We start from the raw sequence: 25,488 nt of genomic DNA, 5'->3' as shown, positions 1-25,488 counted from the left end.
TTGCGCTCGACTGTAGCAGCAGCTGTAAATAAAATAAACAAAATATACATATTTAAATGCTCGCACACGAGTGCACGTAGAACAGCGAACATTTTTCAACAATAGCATCATCAGTGGGATGGATGAAGTTGCAAAAGACCAACTGCAGCACAGAGCAAAAACAAAAACAAAAATAAAAATAAAAAGTAATAATTGTGACGCAAAACAAGCAAAAGTTGGAAATGAAGCTGAGTTTCGTTGCCAACTAAGGCTCTTATACGCACGCACACACTCACACAAACACATGAGCACAAAAACACACACATGCAAACTCGAAAAACACACTTTATGTGGGCCGTCGCATAAATAATATTTATATACTTAGCGTGCCCGGTCTTTGTTATTGTAATGAGCACCACGCGTGTTTTGCATAAAGTTACAAGTGAAAACCACTTGGAAATGTTGAAGTCACAATACAATGACAAGTGCCGCAGTGTGTGTGTGTGAATCGCTAGAATTCATATAGCTGACTTTTTACGCTCGCTGCTTTCAAGCTGGCGAAGCTGTGTGAAGTTTGATTACTGCTCGTACAGCGTTTATGCTGTTTATGCTGCAATCAAGGAGCGCTGCTAAGGCGACGACTAAATTAAAGTTTTTCCCATAGTTATTAGTATTTGCATGCGTATGTGCAACAATGTTGATCATGCTCCACATGAGCAGCAACGGTTATGGCAACTGCAGTCAGTCTGTGAATCAGAGTTACAAGCAACTTCGCCATTAACACTTTTATGGCAGCACGGAAGCGCAATTTGCACAAGAACGAAATTTGAACGAAAATTTGAAAGGAAGTACACACATGAGAGCAGGATGTTGAACGCTTTGGACCGCGTGGAGATCGCATATGCTGAAACCCATGGCAGAATTTGCAAACTCAATCGGTTAATAAACAAAACTTGTTCAGCTAAACGTTATTGGAAAGACACACATATAAGAATTCTTGCTTATCCTTCATTTTCATAATTCATAAGCAACATTACTTTTATTTATTGTTTATTTGCGCAAACCATGAAATATTTTCGTACTTTAGCTGGCAATTTCTAGTCGAAATTTCCACATATGTTGCCATGAAAGCACTCACGGCACAGCCATCAACACAGTTTCCTCATCACCATCATCATCGCCATCATCATAACCATTACTGAGCACTCACTTTATGCACGACTTTTTTTGTTTATTTTGTTCTGTTTTGTTTTTATTTAGACACCATTGACGACGAGACGAGCAGCCTGCTGCAGCAGTACTACAGCGACGATGCGTTTTACATAAGTTCCGATCGTATTTACCAGTCCAGCGACGACGAGTTTGCGGGCATGTTCGGGCACATACAAACAGTGGCCGGTTGGTACTCCTGCATGCATACCCACACAACATGTGTACTAGCGTCGTGGGTTGAGAGCAGCTGCACCTGCGCTCGCTAACACCCTTAGAATTATTAGCCATTCAACGCCAAAAAGGCGAAACTAACTGCTCGAGCGCCGCGCACCAATTCCGCTTAACTGCCTGCAGCTGAAATTTATATAAGAATTTGGCCTTGCTTCAGTGTGAGCGCGCCCTGAGCGAATGTGGGTCGCCGCCGCATATGAGTGCTTGCAACACATGTCGATCAACGCTAAGATTAGAGCGCGTGCGACGTGTGGCGTGTAGCATGTTGCACGCTGCAATCGAGCGCCGTCGGCGCACAGCTGTTGCCGCAACTAATGCACAAATTACGCTAATATATATTACCAACACATTTCCCTAACTAGCTACGAAGAGCCGAAACGAAGACACTGCAGCTGATGTAGCCGAAAGCTTGTTGCTGCCTGTTTACTTTGACTTGGTTGAAGTTGATTGAAGTTGCAGCACAGAGCGCTGCTTTGATATGTTTATGCTTATGGCTTCCCTGAACATTAACGAAATAATATTTGCTGCTGCGCATAAACACAGATTCATAAATGCTGTGTATGTGTGTGTGTCTGCATTTGCCACCACACACACACGCACACATATATTTGAGCACTTGTGCAAACATCCGTGCTTAGGAGTGTGTTTGTGGAGCACTGGCGGCATTTGTTGACTTATCTTCAATTTGAGTGGAGCTTCCCGGCACTGCAGCTTGTGCAGTCGCTCCGGCGTCAATGGGTTCGGAGTGTTTGAGTCACTCTTGTGTAAATACTCCTCAAGTATGTGCACTAAGCACAGTTGCGTCGAGAAGCTTCTTTAGGGTAGGTCTACATCCGGAATTTATAAATTTTTTTTAATTAAAATTTTAAAAAATTTTGTTGGTTTAATAATGATAATATAATTTATTTTAGAATAAATGTACGAATTAAATGAAGCCAAATTGATTCAGACCAGTTTTATTGGTGCTAACATGAGAACTTATCGAGCTGCTGTATTGAAACCCTCGAACTCTTTAACTAAATGAGTATAGTAAGAAATAGAAATATTTACATATCGTCACATAAAAAGCAAAACAACGTTGAAAAACTCGAAATTGAGTTTTTTGTTGCATATGATTCTCTACATCATATTATATATACATACCCATATACATATGTACCATAATTCAGCTTCCGCTTTCAGATATAACCAATATATAACCTATGTATAACCAAAATATAACCAATATGTAACCAAAACTCAAATTTTTTGCAATATGTTTCAATATGAGTGGTTTCAGCTCCAGCTTTCAGATATAACCAATACATAACTAGTATATAACCATTCTGTAACCAAAACTCAATTTTTTTCGATTTGAGTGGTTTCTGTTATATCCTTTCTTTTGCCTGTAAACTTATGCTAAGTTATGTTACATTATTTTGCATTTTAGGTGACGATATGTATCGACCAAGCGACACAATTTGAAAATTTCAAACCGCTCCAACTAATATGCTTTCAAAAAATTCCAATGATGTTTTTCTTGAACCTGCCTGCAACGGCAAGCAGTTACCACAATGCCATATTGCTCGGACTTGGTTTTCTACCCTTTTGAACTTTATTCAGCGACAAAGTTGTTCGTTTATGGTCAATACTTTCTCTAAAAGCTCATATGAGCTCAAAATTCGATCACCAGTGCAATAAATTATAATTATTTTATGAAAACATTACAACAATTTGTTTTCCATTTGCAAACTCCTTCTCGACAGAGCCTTTGAAGATGAAATGTTTGATCTGTTTGAACTTCCTGAAATTTGGTTTAAGTACCGGCAAATAGAAGTTGTACTGTATAGAGTTCTTCCACGGCTTGCCCTCTATATGCATTAGTCCCGGTTCCAGCCGAATTAGATGCTGCTCTACGTCCGCTGGGTGTGTCTGTGTGAGTATGCTTGCACGCCATTGCTTGAATTTGCAGTCATACTTAAAGTTGTGAAACTGTAGAACTGCCATATTGCACACAGACACACACAAACACTCCCGCGTCAGCACACAGATGACTAGATTTTCCCGTTTTATTTGCAACGCCAACAAAAGCGAAGTAGCAAAACTGCTAGTGCTTATTTGTAGTTCTAATTATATTGAAAGCAAACACATACACACGAACATTAACATACGAGTTTTTCAGTTCGAAGGAGCAGACATATTTAAACACACACATTTGCATAAAAGATACGAATGCCGAAATCATGTCGTATATGTAATAAATGGGTGATCCAGAACGCCTTTTTCCTTGTTCCTCGGACTGAAGTATTGAACGGATTGGAGCAATATACGTCGAGATCTTAAATTGAAGCCTTTCGAACTTCTCAAGCGACATCGCTTCGTTCTATGGGCTCTTGAAAAGTTCCAAGAAGACCCGACGTTTTCGAGCCAAATTTTGTTCAGCGATGAGACCCATTTCCGTCTCAATGGGTCAATAAAAAAGCAAAATTGGCACATTAGGGCCAAAAAGCAGGCTGAAGAGATTTAGGGGCTGACATTTCATGCTGAAAAAACAACGTTTTGGTGTGGTTAGTGGGCCAGTGGAATCATCGGTCCATATTTCTTCAAAAATTATTCCGGTAACAACGTAACTCTCAATGGCGACCGTTATCGTCCCACGATAACCGACTATTTGATGCCTGAAATTGAAACACTTCCCACATATTCCATCAATTGAAGGATTTATTGAGAGAACACTTCGGTAAACAAATAATTTCAGGTTTTGTAGCGGTCGATGTTGCGTTAGATTTTTTCCTGTGAAAATATGTAAAGACTAAAGCCTATGCGGAAAATCCCGCTTCGATGCAGGTCTTCATTCACCATTTACCAGTCGAAATGCTCGAACGAGTCATCCAAAATTGGACCCAACGCATGGCCCATCTGAGACGGAGCTGCGGCCTACATTTGAAAGAGATAATCTTCAAAAAGTTAATGCCAAAGAATGTTCTTTCGAATGATAATAAACATTCCCCATTAAATTTGAAGTTTCTGTGCTTTTCCTTTAAAAAAGTAAGGAACCTTCAAATGGAGCACCCTTCAGAAGGTCCGTCTTCCAAGGGATGTACAATTCCACAACTACTTAGTTACACAATCGTCTAAATGTCTGTATGGCACATCTAGGCGATTCAACCTCCGCACACTCTCTACTTGAAACCAAGCTGCCACTTTTGCCTGCGACAATGTAATTAATAATTATTTAAATTTATAGCTTCAGCTGAAGGAGGAAATTTTCATTACAATTATAATGCATTGTTGAGTAACGGAAGTCATTGCTCAGCAGCCATGTGTGTAAGTAAGCAACTGCTCGACATAAGTTGGCAATTTTGACAATGCTAAGCGCTTTAACAAGTTGCACGAAAGTCAACAGAGTCGCTTATTATTTGTCTTTCCAAGTTTACATTTGCAAGAGATTTGATTACAGTAATTCTGACGGATATTTGTATATGAGCTCAGTTAGGCAAAGGCACTTGTCATTTCCTTAGTGTTTAGGCGAAGTTTTCTCGAATGAGTGAGCCGAATTTATGAGTAAAAGTCATTTGATGCCGCATAACCTTTGATAACTGTGCTTGCTGGAGATAAGCTGCGAGCAATGGCAGTATTTGCCAATAGAAATGTAACTGTAATTATGCCGTACTTGCCCACACTCAACACTTCCGATGACATCAGTTAACAACTGTTAATTCAACTTCGTCGTAATTACCGTTATAGCATTATAATTAGCCAGCCAATAAAAAATGGATTGTACAATTTCAATTAAATTATTCACTCACTGTGTTCGAGCACTGTGAAAACCGAATTAAAACTTTTTACACTTGTAATCAAATTAAACAAAACGTTGGAAACTAATAACGACGCAAAATAGTGCTTATTTTCATGCCACTCGCTTAAATGCAGCATTAGATGCAGTCACTTGCAGGACAAAGTTTGAAACTGATATGCTGAGCAGCTCTGCCGGCGCTGCCGCTGCCACTTGTTAAGCAGAAATTAATTATGAGGACGAACATGTGCCGCCGAACAGCTGCTGCGTTTTTGTTGTTTGGTGTTGTTGTGCGCCGCTCGTTGCTGCGAGTGATTGTCACGGCAGCTGCAACGGATGTGCTGCTGAGAGAATCCTCGTGCAAGTGTGTGTATGTGTGTGGGCAAATGCTTAGTCGGCAACAAATTAACATCTAATTATGCCGATTCCCCACGGAAAGAGCCCCACTGGGTACAATGCACTCGGTGCATGGGCGACTGCCAGCTACATAGCGCTGTGCGAGCTGTGCAGCGAGGCGTACGTCGAGTATGAGTAATCGGCAGACAATTGCAATCATACATAATACTGTGTTGTCGACTGCATAAAACCGCCTTGATCCTGTACAAAATTTGTTGCAACATCAGTGAAGTGTGAACGGCGGCACAACCGCTTCCGTTATCAATCCGAATCACATGCAAATTCACATTAATTTGTAATGAAATGGCCAAGCTGCTCAGCAAAAGGAGCGAAGTGCTCTCCAGCTGCAGTACTCTCATACTTTTCACGCTTCAGATATACTCTTGCAACTTAATGTATTTAATCCACACTTTTCATGTAATACACGCTCTATCATATATATATACGTATATATATTCACACACGTACATTTCAAAACAATAACAAGCGCAGATAATGAGATTTTAATGACCAAAAACTGTCAGCACATAAATTTAAAGAAGTAAGGACGTAATGAATTCGAGAGGAGCTTAGCATCAAATATTCAGCGCTTTTCGGGAGAAAATTATTGATTATTTCAAAAATTATGTAACTGAACACTGTAACTGTAACAATGGAGTGTGGGCTAGATTATATGTTTACCGACTGATTCTGATCTTCGTTCGGCTTTTCAGTTCTTCACGACTACACGACAATATTGCTGCCGTTAAGCATTAATTATAGATAAACGCACAATTACTTGCTAGAAGGAGCAATTACTTATGGCTATATTTTAGCTAAGTCAATATTTTAGAATCATTTGAATAAAATCCAAAAAACTACGGTTGATTTACAGTCTCAAAAACTATGTAAATATCTAACCAAAAGTTGATACATATCGTCACCTAAAAGGCAAAATAACATAACATCACTTTTCATAAGTTTGCAGGCGAAGGAAGAACGTTATAATAAAAGCCACTCATATTGAAAGAAAAGTTGAGTTTCGGTTATAAAATGGTTATATTTTGGTTATATGTTGGTTATATATTGGTTATATATTGGTTATATATAGGTTATATCTGAGAACAAAAGCTAAAGATTTTATGCTACATGCGTAATGAATAGTAAGCAATAAAAAAACTCAGTTTCGATTTTTTCATGATACGTTGTTTTGCATTTTAGGTGACGTAATACTTAAGACACAATTTGAAACAATCAAGACACTAACAAAGACTGCTAACAAACATTTGCCTCTAGAATATTTGGGTTCATGCAAATAACTGCCGAATCAAGAAAAAACTCTCGCGCAGTATTCCCTGCACTCTCACGCTCCTTAAAAGTGCAGTCAAGGTCACCATGAGATTTGGTTTGCCTTCAAAATTGCCGCGTTTTTCACGGCACCTTAAATGAACACCGTTAAACTGGCCATCCAACGGGAAGTGGAAAAGGCGTGCAAGCGAACGGCGCAAAAAGTTTCTCACATGGCAAATGTAAATGCCAACAAAATCGGTGGAGCTCGTTTAGATAACGTGCCACAAACAAGGCCAGTGATAACACCAACTATGCCTTGCAGAGCATGAGTGTGCGATGTACTATGCTTCCTATTGTATGTACACGAGTATCTGGGCGCACATATCACCAACTTAAGCGTTGCCTTGGGCCAAAGTGCGTTCACAAGCATTTAAACATTTTGATAACAGCAGAGCCGCCCCGCCCCTTTCGCACAACCGCACTGTAGGTGGTGTTTATTGTGGCTGGCAGAAAATTATAAAGCACACAGCCGAACCAGGCATTTCGCGCACTGTTTGCAAATTGTGCAGAGCCGAGTCAAACCTGAGGCGTATTCGCTTTGCTCTGTTGTTTTGTTGGCAACGGTGCGCCGCCCCGCAGCTGGCAGTTGGCAGTTGGCAAAAAGTTACTACAATTTTACAAGTTTTTTACGGCCGCCGTCGCTGAGCAGTTACGGTTCGCAAGTGGCAATGCCAACGCTGCTGCGTTTTATCGCCGATTTTGTTGTTCTGCCTTTGTTTTTCAACCTTTTCCCAGTTAACAACATTGTTATTTTGATTTCGTGCACTTATTGTCCTGTAAAAGTTGATCAAGTTTTTGATACACGCCGGAAATGTGCAGAAGACCTTGCCAAATGCACACATGCTTTTGGAGTTTTGTGAAAACAGGCAACCCCTGATACAGCAAGTAACAATTAAGCCGGAATACAAAGTCAAACAAATAACGGTTTCGCATTTTATTTGCATTTACCACACAAATGCATTTCGAAGTAATCAGCAGCTGATCATCCACGACAACCAGACCATGCCACCACTCTCATGTCCGTGAGGTGTCGTCAGCCAGCGACAAGTCACGTCGCTCAACAGTCGGTATCTGTGGCTGTCGGGTATTCCTATATCTTTACCAAAGTTTAGGGAAGCCAAGAGGAATGCTGAAAACGAACTGCCTATAAATACTGCTTGGAGCGAGTGTGTAAACAATGAAATAAAATTGCTATTGCAGCATTAAACAGCCCGTGTTGCAGAGGAGATATCGAGAAACGCCCTCTTGCAGGCAACATAAATAAAGTTGCGTATACGACGTGGCTACTTGCGATGGCACACACAAAAGTATACAAACATATTGCTTGCGCATTGCTTTGTAGGAAACAGTTTTCTAGACAACAAAATTTTCAATGCTCCACAACCAAAGTCCCGCAGTGCTGGTCGCAGGTATTTGTGGGGCTTTTTAAGTATAATAAAATGTATGTTATTAAATTATATCAGGTTAATTAAGTCGATATCAGCAAGCGTAAAGCTGTCTGTTAGGTCAACAAATTATGCGTTTGCTATAATAATAATAATAGTTATAGATAATGGTGGGAAACGCACGTTAAATATACATGATCGAATTGTTATTAAACTGTGGGTGTGGTCATTCGAAATGATATCCAGCAAATTGGTCTGCAAGTGTCTGCAAATAAGTGCCTTTAATAAACAAGAATAGGTGAATGAATATTTAGTTCTTTGTGGAAGGCACGTAAGTGGATTTATTTCAATTGATTTTTTAATTTTAGTAGGAATCAGCGATTACGAGTATTTCCTTATAACGGGTTTTTCAATAAGAGCGCAACAAAAGTGTTTAAAAGTTTAAATAAAACAAAAACAGTTTGGAATATCAGTGAAATTCTTTATTCCTCTGAAAGTAAATGCCATTATGTATGGAATTCGATTTCTTTTACAAACGAAAAAGTCCAGACGCTAAACCCAATTTTCGACGGTTTTCAATCATAAATCGGCCGATACTGTTACAATTTCACGTTCAATATTCGTACGAAGTTCATTAATCGTCACTGGCTTGTTGGCACAGACTATAGACTTGACGTAGCCCCATAGGAAATAGTCTAACGGCATCAAATCACACGACCTAGGCGACCAATTGACCAGACCATTTCGTGAGATAACACGTTTACAGAACTTCAATAAATCGATTGATCGGAACCACGTATTGTCCAAATGCATATCATTCAATTGGGGCCAAAAATATTCGGTTATCATTACGCGATAGCTATTCCCATTCACAGTAACGTGCCGGTCTTGATCATCATGGAAGAAGTACGGTCCAATGACGCCGCCGGTCTATAAACCGCACCAAGCCGTAATTTTTTCGGGATGCAATGGTGACTCATGGAGTACGTGAGGATTGCTGCCTTACCGATAAGGCATATTTTGCTTATAGACAAAGCCATTCAGCCAGAAATGAGCCTCATCGCTCAAGATGATTTTTCGAAGAAAACGATGATTCTGGTGCTTAAGCGGTTTTAGTTCTTGCGTATATTTGATCATGTAAGAATGTAGGTCAAGATCTTTTCACAAAATTCGCCACAACAGAGAAACAGAGATGTTCAACGCTTGAGATCGACGTGTGAGACTGATTTGGGTCGAATTTCGATAGTAAATTTTAATAATTTCGACTCTTTGTTGGATCGCATATCTTTCCATGATGAAATTGTAAACTTTTCTGAAGAGAAATGTTAAAAGAGAGGAAAAAAAATATGGCGCCGTTTGCTGTACGCATCGGTCTACTTTTTTGAAAAATCCATTATTTGTACACATAAACAGCTCAGTTTTGATTTTGCCAAACAGTTTGAGTGTAAGAATATAGAGTACAGGGCATCTACTTGTCCGACTTAATCACTGGTGAAGCATCAAATTTGGCAGTAAAACGTTTATGTGTCAGATGTGGCTATGTGCAAACATAAAATCAGTACTAAACGAAGACTATGTTTTGGTGGCATAGTAAAATATCAGATGAAATGCTAACTTTACGATATTGGCTATCAAAGTTATGTGAATAAAACAGTTAATAATTACGCTGGGTTACAGTCGATCATTGATTTGACAAACACCAGCTGCCATAATAATAGTGACTGTCATGATTTCTTATTCGCAGCTTTGTTTTAGGACTTTCTTAGCGGGTTCTGTAGAATCCTTCTTGCTTTAAGATAAAAGTGTCGTGGTTATATTTAAACCAGAGTTAAATATAGTGTTAGGTTGCAGGATACATTTTATATTGAAGCCAAATAATTTATATTTGCCCTAGTTCCAAACTTGGTCTTGAAGCATAAAAATGAATTTATACTCATCGAAGTGGACTTTAGAAATAGTAAAATAATTTGCTCTGCCTGATTCCCATTCCAAAAGTACAACTTCTGTATTACACAAAAGTGAAAAAAAAATTTAGTAACAACAAAAATTTTTACAAGTAGTATGTAAAAAGTAGTAGAAATCAGAAAGAAAGTAAATTTGAGAAACCTTAAATGTCCATCGCTCCGCAGCACAAGCGGAGTTGGAAGTTTATACACACATATTAACAAGTAAAAGCTGCTAAATTAAGTGAAATAACTGCATGCGAAATCCCCCATAATATCAGCTAACAATAACTTCACTAAAGCTTTTCCCTAAATGCACAAGTAAGAGCATGAAAGCGGCAGACACATGTCTTCATAAAATACCAGAAACATATGCTGCTCGCTCGGCTCCAATAGTAATGCGCTTTATGTCAGTTAAAGGAATAATCGAAACTCTCCTGTTGTTGTTATTATTATTACTGTTGTTATTATTATTACTGTTGTTATTGTTGTGTTGGAGCTCTTACTAAACATCCGCCAATTGTTGTTGCTCTACTAAACTAGGCAATAGGCGCTGCTGCTGCAACTGTACAGCTATTAGACCAAATGGAATTTATCTGTTGTAGTGCCGAGGCATACAACCGGAAATAGTGCTTGCTGCCTATAAGTACTACGTTACATACTAAACTACCTGTGTTTTGCATGAATGCACAATAATCACTAACTCGAATATTAATTTGTCTTTCTCTTTATGGTATGACGCCTGCCCGCTCGCCTCCCTCCCGACCGTTAACAGTGCCAACGGCAAGCATACTGGGTGGTCCCGACCTGTACGTGGATAAAGGCAGCACAATCAACCTGACTTGTGTAATAAAGTTCAGCCCCGAGCCACCGACGCACATCTTTTGGTATCATCAAGACAAGGTAAGCACGTTGCATATATATTATATATAAAACTGTCTTTTAATAAACAGACAGGAGAAATTTCATAAATTGAAGACTATCTGCAGCTTTTGTAATTTCTACTCTAAAAAGGATGCTTAAACAATGAAAGAATACATAATTAAAGAACTACAAAATTGCAAAATTTATTGGCTACATGTGAGCCTTGCATGTGCACTTAAAACGTTGCACCAGCCAAATGAACCTCACGGATGGCGAACTCAGCGGAGTTAATTAAAGAGCTTCACAGCCAAGACAAGGCGAAGCATATTGCCGCATATTTACTTAACGCTCACTATTCGACGGGGTCTTATGTTCGACACAAAATATTTGCCAAAAGTGGTGAATCGGTGCCTGTTCACACACACCCCTTCGCTCACTCACTCACATCGAACGCATAGTTTTCATGTTGGCACGCTACCAAAAAAATTTCTCCAATAAATTATCGAGTTCAAGTACCGCACTGCCGGCGGAGCGCTAAAATAAAACCCTACGAACCTAGCGGAGCGGAGCGGCGCGGCGCAGCGCATGCTCGGCTGCGTGGGAACAAACATGTAACCAGTTTTAAGAACTTTTATCGCGGCAATACTTTATCGAACATCACACACACACATAACCAGTTCATTTGTTATCGTCGAAGCGGACAGGAGCATGCAATGTGCACAGACGGTGCCCGTCGAACTCTTCAGTTGCCATCGAAGCCGGTGTGTGTTTGTATATTTCGTTCAACGAACGCCCACTTCCGTGTGCGAAGAATGCAGGAAAATCGTCGCCTGAGAGCTGGCGGTGATTTTCGTTTAAAATTGTATTAGTGGCAGCGTGGCAATTGATACGCGGCGACGCCTGCATGCTCAGGACATGAACGTTGCACGCCTGGAGCGTGCCTCAGATTTAACGAGCGTGCCACTTGCAATTGCCACATGCAATGGAAAACATGAAGCAGCACCAAAACTTGCAAGGGGTGCAAGTGCTTTGCGGGAGCATCAAGGAAATCTACTTTAAAAGCAGATCCTATCGCGTTTGTTGTGCTGACTAAACCAAAGGCGAGAATTGAAATAAAACATACACAACGAGGTATTGAAAAGAAAAATCTCGAAAGTAAACGAAGACAAGAGGGATGGGCTCAGTTCGAATACGTCGAAATTTTGTACGAACTTGCAGAAGAATAGGACCAATATGTGCTGTATAAGGTCAAATATTTGTGGTCTAAAGGAAAACGTGGTCCAATTTCACCCTTGAATCTACGTGAAGAGAAAATAGCGTAAATCTTACAAGACGAATGCAGTTCAAATCGGTGATTCTGACATATAACATCTGTTTAGCGGGACCTAACCCCTGGTCGAATTTTACAACAGATACACATGAGATCATATTTAATTCCCGTTACTTTCTTATATCATTATTTTGACATTCATCACGCTTCGTAGCTATAACTTTTTCCTTATAGGGAATAGGCATGGTTATCATCCAAATGTATCATGGAAAAGCGAAACGAAATGTTCCCACACAGTTTGAAAGACCATTTTCAGTTAGTAAAAAAACACCTAGAAGTGGTTGGGCGAAAAAACTTGGGCAGCGAGTTGTGCTTGGAATGGATTTCTAATAACTGTATTTTTGTAAGTAAAAGAAACTCCCACTATGGAAATGAGGCTTCTGTGCGCGGATAAGCGTATGAAGGGAGTGAAAGAAAGAGACTTGCAAGAATGCGGAAGCGAATGTAGAGGTGCTGAAGTACTTCCGAACGGTATTGATAATGTTTTTGCGAGAGGAAAGGAATGCTAATTTTATATGCAAAAATTGAATTTCTCATTTTCACGACAAAGCGAGCTCACTAACCGATTTGCACATTTACAAATTTACATAAATGCATTTATGGTTACGCTGGTGTCAATGCAAAGCAAAAATATAGTTATTTATATGTATATGTATATTGTATGGAGCATATACATATTCGTGGAAAAACGATTTGTTATTGAAAAAAGTCATATTTATTTTTATTATTTATGCTTCCTTTTATCTTTTACAGGTGCTATCGGAAGAGACGTCTGGAGGTCGCATAAAATTCAAAACGATCAAATCTGAGGAAACGAAATCGATTCTACTAATCAGTGATGCCGATCTACTAGATTCAGGCAAATATTCTTGCTACCCATCGAACACCGAGATAACGAGCTTGCGGGTCCACGTGTTACAGGGTATGTACACAATACGGTGAAGATGTAAAAAAATGTCTATGAATAAATAAATATTAATCCATGATTAAATGATGTATTTGGTTAGTCTAGGTTAGGTTAATCTGGTAGGCCAATAAGTTCGTATAGATCAGTTTAGTCCTTTGCGATACTAAATGAAGTTCACTTCCTAGGTCCAAGAGGAGTAGTCATCCTTTAAGATGCCGTAGCTTGATGCGAATTTTAACAGCCTCTACGGCCTCAGTATCGATTTCTTTTCCAGTGTATCATACCGTAGGGAACCCAGATGATTGCAGCGTATTCTTGCCAATGCGGGACAAGTGCACAACAGAGGCTCCATTGTTTCCCTGATGCCCTGCTCTGAGCATTTCCTGTAGCCTTCTCGATATGTCAGCCTCATATTGCGGACGTGTGTCGCCACCAGAGAGTGACCAGTTAGTATTCCGATCATGTTCCTACAGTCTCTTCTATCATATAGTTTCTGATCTTCCTGTAATACCATAGTACTTATTATTATTTCAATTATTATTATTATTTTGCAAGTTATATCTTCAACATCGCCTAAAAGTGAGGTTAAAGCGAACTAAGGCACGAATTTTCTTAAATCGTTTCTAACTTCGAAATCAATTCTAAATTTGGAAGATTTATAAAAGAGCTAACAGATAATTCCCAGATTAGTGTGCACATTTGCGCACATATTCCGACTGAGCGTACCCCTTTACTACTCTACATGCTTACCGTCGTTAATGCGAGTATTATGCCTGATGTTTCGTTTAACATCCTTCAAAGCCCGTTAGCTTCAAGCTGTACGCATTTATATAAGTAAAGATGTGATTGTGTATACAAAGAGGCGACAGACTCGGCTTAACTTAAGCCCCTGCTTAGCTCAATCCTTGTGTCGTTTCAGCGTGGAAGATTCTTGAATTGTTTACTCCTACGAAGAGAACAGTTTATCAACCATTCGCGCTAATGTGGAGTCGCGTGTCCAAATTAGAAAAAAAAAGTATTGTTTTACCAGGTTATCCTATACTCTACTTTGATTTCATTTGCCAGACGTCTAACTGATTTTATGTTCTTTCAGGTGAGCGACCAGAGGCGATGCAAACCAACTCGGCGCCCACAGCTCGACACAGCGCCGCCGCCCAGCCGAACAAGCTAATCAGCGCTTTAGTCGGCGCCTTCGTTCTATTGCAAATATACACATTTCTCTGCAAGAATGCCGGCCATATAACCCAACACAACAACAACGATCAAAGCAAACAACGTCCGCGTGCAGCAGCGCTGAACCCACGCCGTGGCCCCAACCCCAGCCGCACATCCACTCGTGCGCATAGCAGCGCTCAGCATCTGCCACTCCAGCAACAACAAAGGCCACAGCCACGACATCGACAACAGCACCAACAACAACAGTATCAGCACTCACAAATTGGCAGCAGCATTCTTGCACTGTTTGCGTTGGCGTTGTTGCGTTGCAACAATGTGACAATCGTTGACAGCATAGCCGCACCTTCCACCGAACAACTGACGCAGCGCGGCCCCGCCTGCGTTGGCCACCGACAACCAGACCAATTGCAACGGCAAAGCACGGCGCAGGCAGTGAACTTTGACGCCCTTGCGAAAACGTCATCCACTGCGCGGTGATGAACTAATCGACAGGGGCGTCGAGGCACCGCACGCCACAAACGCTAGAGCGGGTGAGTTGGACGCAGTCGGCTGGCGGAAGGCACTAGCGGCCTGCGTGAGCCTCAGCCATTCATATGTATCCGTGTTGGCGTGACGGCAATGGTGACTGGGCGAATGCGGCCACAAGTACTCTAAACAGTTCAAGTAGTGAAATTTATAAAACTTTGGTCGGCTAATTACGAAGTATGTATGTATGCGCATGTGCGTATATTTTATCTATGTAGTAGAATTAGCCAAGCTCAAAGTAAACAAAAACAAAAACTAAACATAAAACATAAGCATTTGAATAAGCAGCCGAACGTCGGGCGGTAATTAGGATGTAATGCCAGTAATGAAATAGTTTAATTAAAAGTTATCAAACTAAAAATGTTCTGAAAGGTATAAAATACCTTTAAATAAGCATCTAACTAAATCTGTATAAAACAAAATGAGAACTATTTATAATTTGTTGCGAAGTAAGCAGTAACTAGCGATAAATGTGTACATATATTTCCGTATGTTGCTTGTAAGTATGTATATATTTGTACGATTTCATGGTTGTAAGAAGGCCGAGCTCTTCCGAAGATGCAATGATTCACATTTAAGAAACCATAAATCAAAATTATAATAATTTTAGTTTTTTTTCATAACGGGGATCACTTAATGTGGCTCTATTTTTGGTTTTTGAACTCGTAACAACCTCTTTAAGGATTCACCATGCCTCGCCACCCTACTAATTTTTAGTCTATTCTTTTTTACCTGAACAGAGCACATTAAGTTTGCCACCAAGTTTGTAACAACCAGAAGGAATCATCGGAGACCTAATAAAATGTATATGTAGTAAATGTCAGTCAGTCTGTAAATATACGAACTAGTCCCTTAGTTTTTGAAGCAAGAAGCTGCTCACTTGTCGGAATGCCCGATATCAGACTACTATAGAATATAGCTGCCATACAAACTGAGCAATCGGAATTATGTCGGTATGGCTCATTATATAAGGCAATAATGCAATCCAAATAATAATAAATCTAATACGGCTGTTTAAACCGACGTTGAGCAATACCAAAAGCTCTGTCAAGATTACCAAACGAGGTTTCCGACAAGGCGACTCCCTATCGTGCGACTTCTTCAATGTACTCCAGGAGAAAATAATGGGCTACAGATCAAAAAAGAGAAGAGACAATCTTCGTCGATGACATTAACATCATTGGCCTTAACAACCGCCCAGTTATTTCTGTTTTCTCCAGACTGGTTAAGGCAGCAAAGCAAATGAATCTGCTAGTGAACGATGGCCAGACGAAATATCTCCTGTCATCAAACAAACAGTCGTCCCACTCGGTATTTGGCTCCCACGTTACTGATGACAGTCATAAGTCGTAGATAATTTCCTCTATCTTGGAACCAGCATTAACACCAAAAACAACGAAATCCAACGTAAAATGACTCTTACAAACAGATGCTACTTCGGACTGAGAGGGCTATTGAGTAGTAAAGTCTTCTCTCGACGAACAAAGACCAAACTCTATAAGTCACTCATCATCCCCGTCCTGCAATATGGCACAGAGGCATGGACGATGACAACAGCTGATGAGTCGACGTTACGAGTTTGCGAGAAAATGTTCTAAAGAAGATTTATGGTCCTTTGCGCATTGGCAACGGCGAATATCGCATTCGATGGAGCGATGAGACGTCCGAGTTATATGGCGACATTGACTTAGTTTGGGGAATTAAGGGACAGCGGCTACGCTGGATAGGTCATGTCGTCCGAATTGACAAAAACGCTCAAGCTCTAAAAGTGTTCGACGCAGAACCCGCCGAGGGAAGCAGAGAAAGAGGAAGACTTCCACTCCGTAGGAAAGACCAGGTTGGAATCTCCAATTGGCGCCAAAAAGGAAGATCGACTGGCACGCTATTGTTAACTCGGCTATAATCACGTAAGCGGTGTCTACGCCAAGAAAAAATAAGAACGCAATCTCCAAAGAAATCGTTCTGATAGGGTTGTTATAGCTTAGAGACTTATCGATCGGAATCGAGTTCTTGTAAGAGAACATATTTATTGAGAAGGGTGTTCTAGCTTCGGTGCAACCGATGTTAATTGTTTTCTCCTGTCATAAATTTTGTTTTCGTTCTTTTCTTGTAAGAAATTAACATTCTCTTCTTGGTAGTTCACCTAGTTGTTGTGGTCTCGTCATTGATGTGGACCTCTGGTTCCTTTGACGATAGCGAAGTGTTCGGTATGCTCGGTGAAAAGATCATAAAGGGAGAAACCCGTTGTAATTGAGACAGCTGTAGTCGTGAGGGTTGGTTATGAAAGTCATTAAAGCAGTTTTGTTGTTGTATAATTTTTACAATTAACATGCTTATTCCTTTTCCAACATTGGCTTAAATGTCCTCTCAGTAATCTTCTTATCTTCTTCTGCCATCAGTACATTTTTGAACCAGATAAACAAATGGAATATTTTACAACAATATACATATATTTGTACAATGTTTACTAACGGTACATGATGTTAGAAACTAAGAAAATGATGAGAGTTTGTCAACCGAATACATTTCATTACAGCGACAAGTTTACAGTTATCTTTAAGTGCATTTATGTAAGTTTTCAAAAACAAAATATTTTTATTGAAAAATGTTATGAATACAATCCGTTAACCTGTTGAAAGCTAGTTATCATATATCCATTGTAGTGTGGTTAAATATATTTGTAAGTGTTTTTATACATGTAGTATGCCACTATCCTCCTAGAGTCTAATAAATAGTTGTATTCTCCACTGAGCAGGATCTGTATATAAAAGTATTACTCAGAAACAGAATTTTTTTCTTAACATAAGCAAATATATGTATATGTATTTAACTGTAAATACCTATAAGGATATGGGTAAATTAAAGTTAAGCTACTATATTGAAAAGAAGGACATGGTGTAAAACTTATTACTTAAGACCTGGATTTGTAATTTAAGAGTCAGACATGTTCACTTGCAAATATATGCTTGTGAATGGCGTATAGGAGAACTGTTTATATGTATGTATATGTTAAGTAATAATAGATTCACTACATTATTGTAATAAACGAAATATAACAACCTAACTGTAAATGTCTCATAGTTTTAAGAATAGACCGTAAGAGATACTGCAATGATGAATTCAAATAAAAATTAATCAATAAAAATGAGAAATTCTACAATTTACTTGTATATGTATAAGGGTGGCTCAACAAAAAAAAACAAAAACCAATATATTTCATCCGTTTGGTAGTCTTAAAACAGGTTCTTAAACACCTCTATGGAAGTTACTCCAACTTGGAACTACCTATTGTAACGGAATTGTCCCCCGCTTTCAGTTTTCAAATTTTTTCTTATTACTGCCAGAAAATTAATTTCAAATCTCGCTTCCAACTATTTTAAAAAATATTTGGTTTTCTGAATTTAGTAAGAAATTGAATGCTTTACAAAAAAATCTCGTCGATTTTTCTGTCTAAGCAGTTTCAAATTATTAACGGTTGAAGTTTTACTATTTAGAGTCAATTTTTTTTCTTATTATTATTCTTAATTTTATAACTCAAGGAAAACGTCATTTAAATCGGAAGTTTCATAGTAAATTTACTGCTCCACAAAAATGGTCTTATACAAAAAAGAAACAAAAAAAACAGAAAGGAAGGACTAAGAACGGGCACAACCGAATAATTTATGCTCTTGCAATTTGCAAAGCCTGGGAAACACCTTCAGGTGCTGATAAATCTTTATATTAAAGTAGGAAAAATACCACCCTGATTTCATCCATTAAAGGCAAGGCGATACGCTGTTATTAGAAAGTAATTCTTTCCGAATTTCAGAACGATATTTCATTAACCTCGCAAATCAATTTGGTTGAAATCGGACTCTTTGACAAGAGCAACATTCAAATGTAGCGCGCGAAGTAACTGCAATCCAAGAGGGTTGTCATTTCTCGTCTAATTATTCAAGTCTTAATTTAGTATTACATAAAAACTTTGAAAAAGTGTTCCCGCCCTCTAATAAGTTTAATGTACATATCACCTAAGCCACTAAAGTCAGAACAACCAAATTTGCATAGCGGAAATAATATTCAATTATATCTTCGAGATGGTATTAGAGGGCTTTATGGAAGTCTGTGTAAAAACAACGGAAGTGTCAGGCGCCCACCTTTTGGCGAAAACACTAATCTTGTGACCCTGACCATTTTTCTCACATTCTTGCGTCACTGTGTGAAAATGAGCAAAATCGGACTCCAATCACGTTTACTTCCCAAATAGCAAAATTTTAGACTCACTTTCCACTACACAAATTAAGCAGCTATTGGTATAACGGGATACAATTTTTCATTAATACAAGGTGGACTCAAAAGTAAACAGGACTTTTTGAATCTAGCGCCCCCTGATGGCGCTATCTATATGTCGACTTGTGCATTAAAATTGGCTATTTTTATCGATCCAGTGAGAATTTCATGACATTTCTTCGATTGGAAGTAAAGTTATTGCGTTTTAAGTGTCAGTATGTTTGTGTTATCGGTGCGAGAATGAGCTTTGAACAAGGAGCCAACATTAAATTTTGTTTTAAAATTGGTAAAACTTTTACCGACACATTTAAATTGATTGAAGCTTATGGCGAGGATTGCATATCTCGTAGCAGAGTTCACGAGTGGTTTTAACGTTTTCAAAGTGGTCGCGAGGACATAAATGACGATCAACATGTGTGCCAATCAAAATCCGTGATCACCGGAAATTCCATCGAAACTATGCGTGAATTCATCAAAAATCAGCCGAAATCATCATTGAAATACAGGGAAATGGAATTGAACATCTCCAAAACATCAATTTATCGCATTTTGACCGAACATTTGGGCTTACGAAAGGTGTGTTCCGCAAAAATTGTCTGACGACCAAAAATTGCTCAGAATCCAAGATTCTAAGGACGATTATTTGACCAAAAATCACATTTTAACCATTAAACACTCCCCGTGTTCAGCTGATATGGCACCGTGCAACTTCTTTCTTTTCGGAAAAATGCATTTACCCACGAAAGGAAAGCCTTATGCAGACGTAGAGGCCATTCAAAAGGATTGCACCGGCCAACAAGCTAAAACACTCGTTCGACATGCTTTTGGACGGTGCAGAAAACTGTATTGAAGCAGAAGGAGGCTATTTTGAATAAAATAAATTGATTTTGCTGAAAAACCATTTGTTTTGTTTTTTTTTTAAGTCCTGTTTACTTTGGAACGCACCTTGTATATCATTTATGGTATGTCGCCTTATGATAAAAAATTTTTCAAGCCCCTGGGTACCGTATATATGGACCCCAGTATCTATAATTGACTTTTGGCCAAAACTATCGGTCAATGTATGGGATATACAAAAATTGATTGAATCGGGTCAATATTTCTTTGAGCCCGCATATATCTAATATACAGATTTGTGAACTTCCGGGCGATTTAATGCGCAAAAAGGAGTTCTACGCGAAAAGAATTTTATACACCCCAGTGTTGGACCGACCAGGGTTATTTTTTTTGAAGCGCGGCCGAATAATATTTGAATTATCTCAATGAAAATTACACATAATAGTGTATCTATGTGTCTAAAATAATTAAAATTCGGAGGAAACTTGGCCTACCCCTATATAACTGTTATCAGGATTTTCGAACATCCGGCTGACTTTACTCCTTTATGTCGGTCACTGTATGAATTATATATTATATTATATGTCAAGTTAACTTTTTACACCTTACGGTGGTTTTTATTGCTGCAAGTTGCAAGAGTATAAAATGTTCAGTTGCAACCGAACTTAGCCCTTCCCTACTTGTTTTTATATAATTTTTTGTATCCTCTAATCCAATACTCTCTTCAATCGGTTATTCCTTTCTTAGTGTTTACTGTAATGTCATAATGGAAACAATTAGATACTAAACGATAATATTGGCCACATAAGGGATATTTTACTTTATTTACAGTTATCATCATTTGAAAAAAAAATCAGTATCAGTAACGTAAGTAATCATATACTCAACTCTCTCTATACTATACTCTTTACACTCAAAGCTATATATATTTACATTTATCAGCATGAATGTGAATGTGAATGTCGTTGCCAATTTGCAGAGTTAGTCATAAATAAAAATCGATGAATTTTTTAGAGAGTCTCATATCAGCATTTTATATTTGTACGAATGTGTGTAGATGAAAATCCAGTTATTAAAAGTGATATAGAAATATTGCACTCCAGTTTGACGAACGTCTCTCACACGACTCTCACCATTCGCTAAACCGCTTACAATAAAACTCTTTCTTTGTGCGAGCATTGTACTTAGTATATTGCACTCTCGTATGTTCGTTGCGATCCACGAAAGTGTGATAAGTAGGCATGTTGGGGAGATTAATTTACAACAAAAATGCATAAAAATTATTGCAGTGATGGACAGTATATGAGTATATATCAGCTGATATCACTCAATCACGCTAGCTATAACGCACACATACCCTAAACATGCAAGCAGAGACTCCACAGAGCCGGTATGCACGTACTGATCGCCCATATCGAGAATTCAGTATGTGCGCGACTAAACGAGAAAGCGGTTGGCAAACAATTACCTGTTAATCCGTTTATTTTTAACTGAACGACAATAAGCTTTTAGCGAATATGGAAAACCGTGGCGCATATCCGCCTGTCCAGGCGACTGGACAGCCAACCTATGGCACAATAGGAACTCAGACCACTCCCTCAGAAGCGTCTTTCGCAGCAACAGGTTGGTTCGCACGCAACCGAGCCAATAAGCCGCAAATGAACTCCGCCGGAGCAGGTAAATACTTTTCAGTATTAGGTGTTGATAGAAACGAAAATTCGTCTTCGACAATTCACTTCGAAGGCTTCTCTAATTCTGAGTGAAAAAACGGGATCCATAAGTCTGCGAGCATTTATACCTAAGCAGAAACGAAATGCAAAGTCGTTAGTACATTCTAAAGAAAAGTAAAGTAAAAAGGGGAATTTTCTCCGAATTGTTGATTTTCCCACTATTCGTCAAGGCTGGTGTTGTTGCCTTTGACGCTGTATTGTCGGTTGCTTTCGTCGAAAAAACTCTGTCAGCATTTTTATGGAGTTGGAATGCTTGAAGGTCATCGCGCCAAATGCCTGTGATCAACTGTTTGATATTAAAGTTGTCCATTACGTTGAACGTGAAAGCGAAGAATATCATTTGCAGAAAACTAAGAAAGGGAATTTATATTATTTAAGGGACTGTTTGGACCATTTTTAGAACGTAGAAAACAAATTTGAATAATTTTCACATTTTTTTAAACAAAATCAATGTCTTTATAATATTTTTTAGAGACATTCGTTTCATATGAACGCTTGTGGTTGCATGAAAGTAAACACGCACAACAATTCTTAAAGTTACGAGTATATTAAGAATACCACTTACCTCTCAGCTGGAAAGAACAAAACCAGCTGTACCCGCTTATCTTATTGGCGTTGGTGACTAATGCTAAATTCAAAGCTACCTACTATATTCATCAAATCACCTCAGTTGCGATAAGGTGTGAGAAAAAATAAACAAAAACAATTTTCAAATTGTTTACTTTGTTTTACATTTATAATTTGACCGAAAACTTTGGCAATACTGTAAACACGATTTTGCCAAATCTTTTTAAACATTTCACGGGTAATAAGTAAGAGAGGTAAGGAGAGGTTACTCTTGTTCTTTTTTGAAATAATTTTTGTTTCTACCAGATAAGGCGAAGATATGTAGATTCTTGATACTGACGATATCTCGAAACCGATAGGAAAATCAAAATAATAGCATTTGGAGACGCTGTAAAATGTTTGGCTCGATTATTTTAGGAAAGAGTTATTTGTTAAGCAATATTTATAGTTTATTAAAAAACCACTAAGGATCCATAAACATAATGCCTTCGGTTTAATACCTTCTTCAAAGCTCATTTGAGATAAAATGACTTATTTGCTCTTCTTTCATTCTTGTGCACCGGTATACATACTCCAGTCTCGTACATTTTCAGCTCTGTTCGTTTTGGTTTCGGGCGGCATGAATATCGCTTGGAGCTGTGGCTTTGACAATGTGCAGGATTTCAAAACAAATACCCACATCATGATATGTTGGTATCTCGCCGCAATTATCGGAGCTGCAGTCTCAGCATTCATCACCAACCGCGTATCAAAGAAACTCATTTATGTAAGGTCAACACAAACGAAAGTAATCGAATATTTTGACTTTGTATGTTTTACATTTCAGATATTCTCGGCGTTTCTGATTCTGCTCGGAGGTGTATTCTTCGTGGCATTGGCTGATAAATACGGCGGCATTGCAGTCGCACGTTATTTAAATGGCTTCGCTGTGGGGCTCGTGTTCGTGCCTATGATTGTGCTGATTGGCGAAGAGGTAAACAGTGGACAGCGCGGCTTGGGCGCCGGAATCCTCATATCAGGCAGTATAACGCTCGGAATATGCCTCCAAATTGTATTCGCGTCCTCATTCAGTTATAACGCATCAACTTCAAACAACTCCTTTGGAACCACTCAGCTACACGGCACCATCGTTATCATCTATGCCGTACTAGCGTTTCTTATGTCATACTTCTTTGTAGTGGAATCACCCGTTCATCATTTGATGCTTAGTAATGAGCATGAGGCTATCGATTGCCTGCGACGTCTGCAGCAACCGTTCGTGGTAACCCAGGAGACATATCAGCGCTTGGAGGAGCACAGGCGCTACATTGAAGCCAGCGACCCGAATGGCGATAAATGTATACCAGCACTAGTTAAGCTTTGCTTACTCCGCGGCCTGGTTGCTCTGTCATTCTCGCCAGCCATTGCGGTAGCACTTTTATGGTCGTCTACAGTATATGCAGAACAATTCGTCACTTGGCCTTGGATAATATACGGGTTGTGTTTGTGGCTAGGCACCTACATAGCAGCCTTCTGCCTGGACTCAGTTGGCCGCAAGTTGATGCTACTTATCGGCGCACTTTTTAGCGGTGCCTTGGCGATCGCCATTGGCGCCATTTACAATGACTTGGTCAACTATTTCATTCCGTCGAAAATGGGATCTGTGCTGTATATGCTCTTTGTGCTGGGGCTTTTGGTGAGCTTCGTCAACAGCGCGTCCTCAGCCTATTTGACGGAAGCATTTCCGCTGCACTTGAAAACCTACTACATTGCTCTATCCTTCATCGTGGAGATGCTCGTGTTACTTATTATCGGCGTTTGTACGCCAGACAAAGACAGTTTGGCCGCATATTTTATTACATTTGGTGTCTTCTATTTGGCGTTCTCCTTTTTAAGCTTGTTCTGTCTACCAGAGACCAAGCAAGTTTCTTTGCTAGAAGCTCAAAGTAAATTCAGAAGCATTTTAACCCGATGAATGTCATTCAAACACGATATTATTTCATTATGAATAAAGTACTTTGTGATTTTTTTTTAAGTTTTTTTTTCAACATGAGTGATTAAAAAATCATGGAAATAGTAAGATATTCAATTCTTTTTTTTGGTTAGATTCGATCGTACGAAGTCATTTTAACACACATTCAAGCATAACTTTAGTTAAAGAGTCCAATAACCGAATGTCATTCATGATGGTATTTCCACAAAGGCAGAAGTCACGAAACCCGCTAAAATTACTCAAGTCTTGTGCCATTTTTAATATCAATAATTTATATATACTGTACATATAAGCTTAAAAAGTCATTTAGCTACATATATGTATGTATATATTTATATCACAGAATGTTAATGAATGTTCTCTGGTTCGACTGCGGGGATGAGTTTAAAATAAACCGTCAAGCACAAGTTTGTTGGGCGACATCTTTCGGGAAAGGTTGCAAGCCATTTAAAAGCTTCACAAAAAAGACACAAACCTAAACTTTCCATCATGTATGTATATAGCTATACATACAGAGCAGCCCCGAAACAATTTACCGCCCTAGGCAAATGCCAAATACTACGCCCCCTCGAAGCCAATATTGTATTAACGACAAAATTTATAACTTTTGTAAATTATTAGGGTCATTTGAATTAGCCCACCTCTGTTTTGGTATTAAAACTTCTGTCGAAGTTTCATTGCATAAAAAATGCAGATTTGACATATAGTTCTTCTTCTTTATTGGCGTAGACACCGTTTACGCGATTATAGCCGAGTTAACAACAGCGCGCCAGTCGTTTCTTCTTTTCGCTACCTGACGCCAATTGGATGTTCCAAACGAAGCCGGGTCCTTCTCCACCTGATACTTCCAACGGAGTGGAGGTCTTCCTCTCCCGCCAGCATTTGACATATAATTAAGCAACCACAAATTTAAAAAAAACAAGTAAGGAAGGGCTAAGTTCGGGTGTCACCGAACATTTTATACTCTCGCATGGTAAAGTGATAATCGAGATTTCATAATACGTCATTTACATATTTTTCAAATACCGTTTTTTTGTAAAGTTTTATTCCGCTATCATCAT

The 25,488-nt window shown here is 39.0% G+C and overlaps 2 protein-coding genes across 3 annotated transcripts in view; both read left to right on the top strand.

Annotated features, from left to right (window-relative positions):
- Nucleotides 1–18,212, top strand: part of LOC126763567 (uncharacterized) — a 181,348-nt gene extending 163,136 nt beyond the window's left edge. Inside the window, exons 5-8 of one of the 2 annotated variants that reach the window (XM_050481200.1) lie at nucleotides 1,240–1,377; nucleotides 11,026–11,153; nucleotides 13,198–13,366; nucleotides 14,445–18,212. In XM_050481200.1, coding sequence (XP_050337157.1) covers nucleotides 1,240–1,377; nucleotides 11,026–11,153; nucleotides 13,198–13,366; nucleotides 14,445–15,004 — 995 coding nt within the window. In that variant the 3' untranslated portion in view covers nucleotides 15,005–18,212. The remainder of the gene's footprint in view (nucleotides 1–1,239; nucleotides 1,378–11,025; nucleotides 11,154–13,197; nucleotides 13,367–14,444) is intronic. The other variant, XM_050481199.1, reaches the window with a different exon arrangement.
- Nucleotides 18,213–21,578: 3,366 nt separating this feature from the next.
- LOC126763565 (facilitated trehalose transporter Tret1-like) lies at nucleotides 21,579–24,469 on the top strand. The gene is made up of 3 exons (XM_050481197.1): nucleotides 21,579–21,835; nucleotides 23,049–23,221; nucleotides 23,282–24,469. The coding sequence occupies exons 1-3, from the start codon at nucleotides 21,676–21,678 to the stop codon at nucleotides 24,407–24,409; spliced, it is 1,461 nt and encodes a 486-aa protein (XP_050337154.1). The 5' UTR covers nucleotides 21,579–21,675; the 3' UTR covers nucleotides 24,410–24,469.
- The last annotated feature ends 1,019 nt before the right edge of the window (nucleotides 24,470–25,488 follow it).

The sequence above is a fragment of the Bactrocera neohumeralis genome, chromosome 6, assembly GCF_024586455.1.
Source record: "Bactrocera neohumeralis isolate Rockhampton chromosome 6, APGP_CSIRO_Bneo_wtdbg2-racon-allhic-juicebox.fasta_v2, whole genome shotgun sequence".
In the NCBI taxonomy this organism is placed as follows: domain Eukaryota; kingdom Metazoa; phylum Arthropoda; class Insecta; order Diptera; family Tephritidae; genus Bactrocera; species Bactrocera neohumeralis.
The sequence above is the reverse complement of the archived record's forward strand: the minus strand, read 5'-3'. Positions and strand labels throughout refer to the sequence as shown.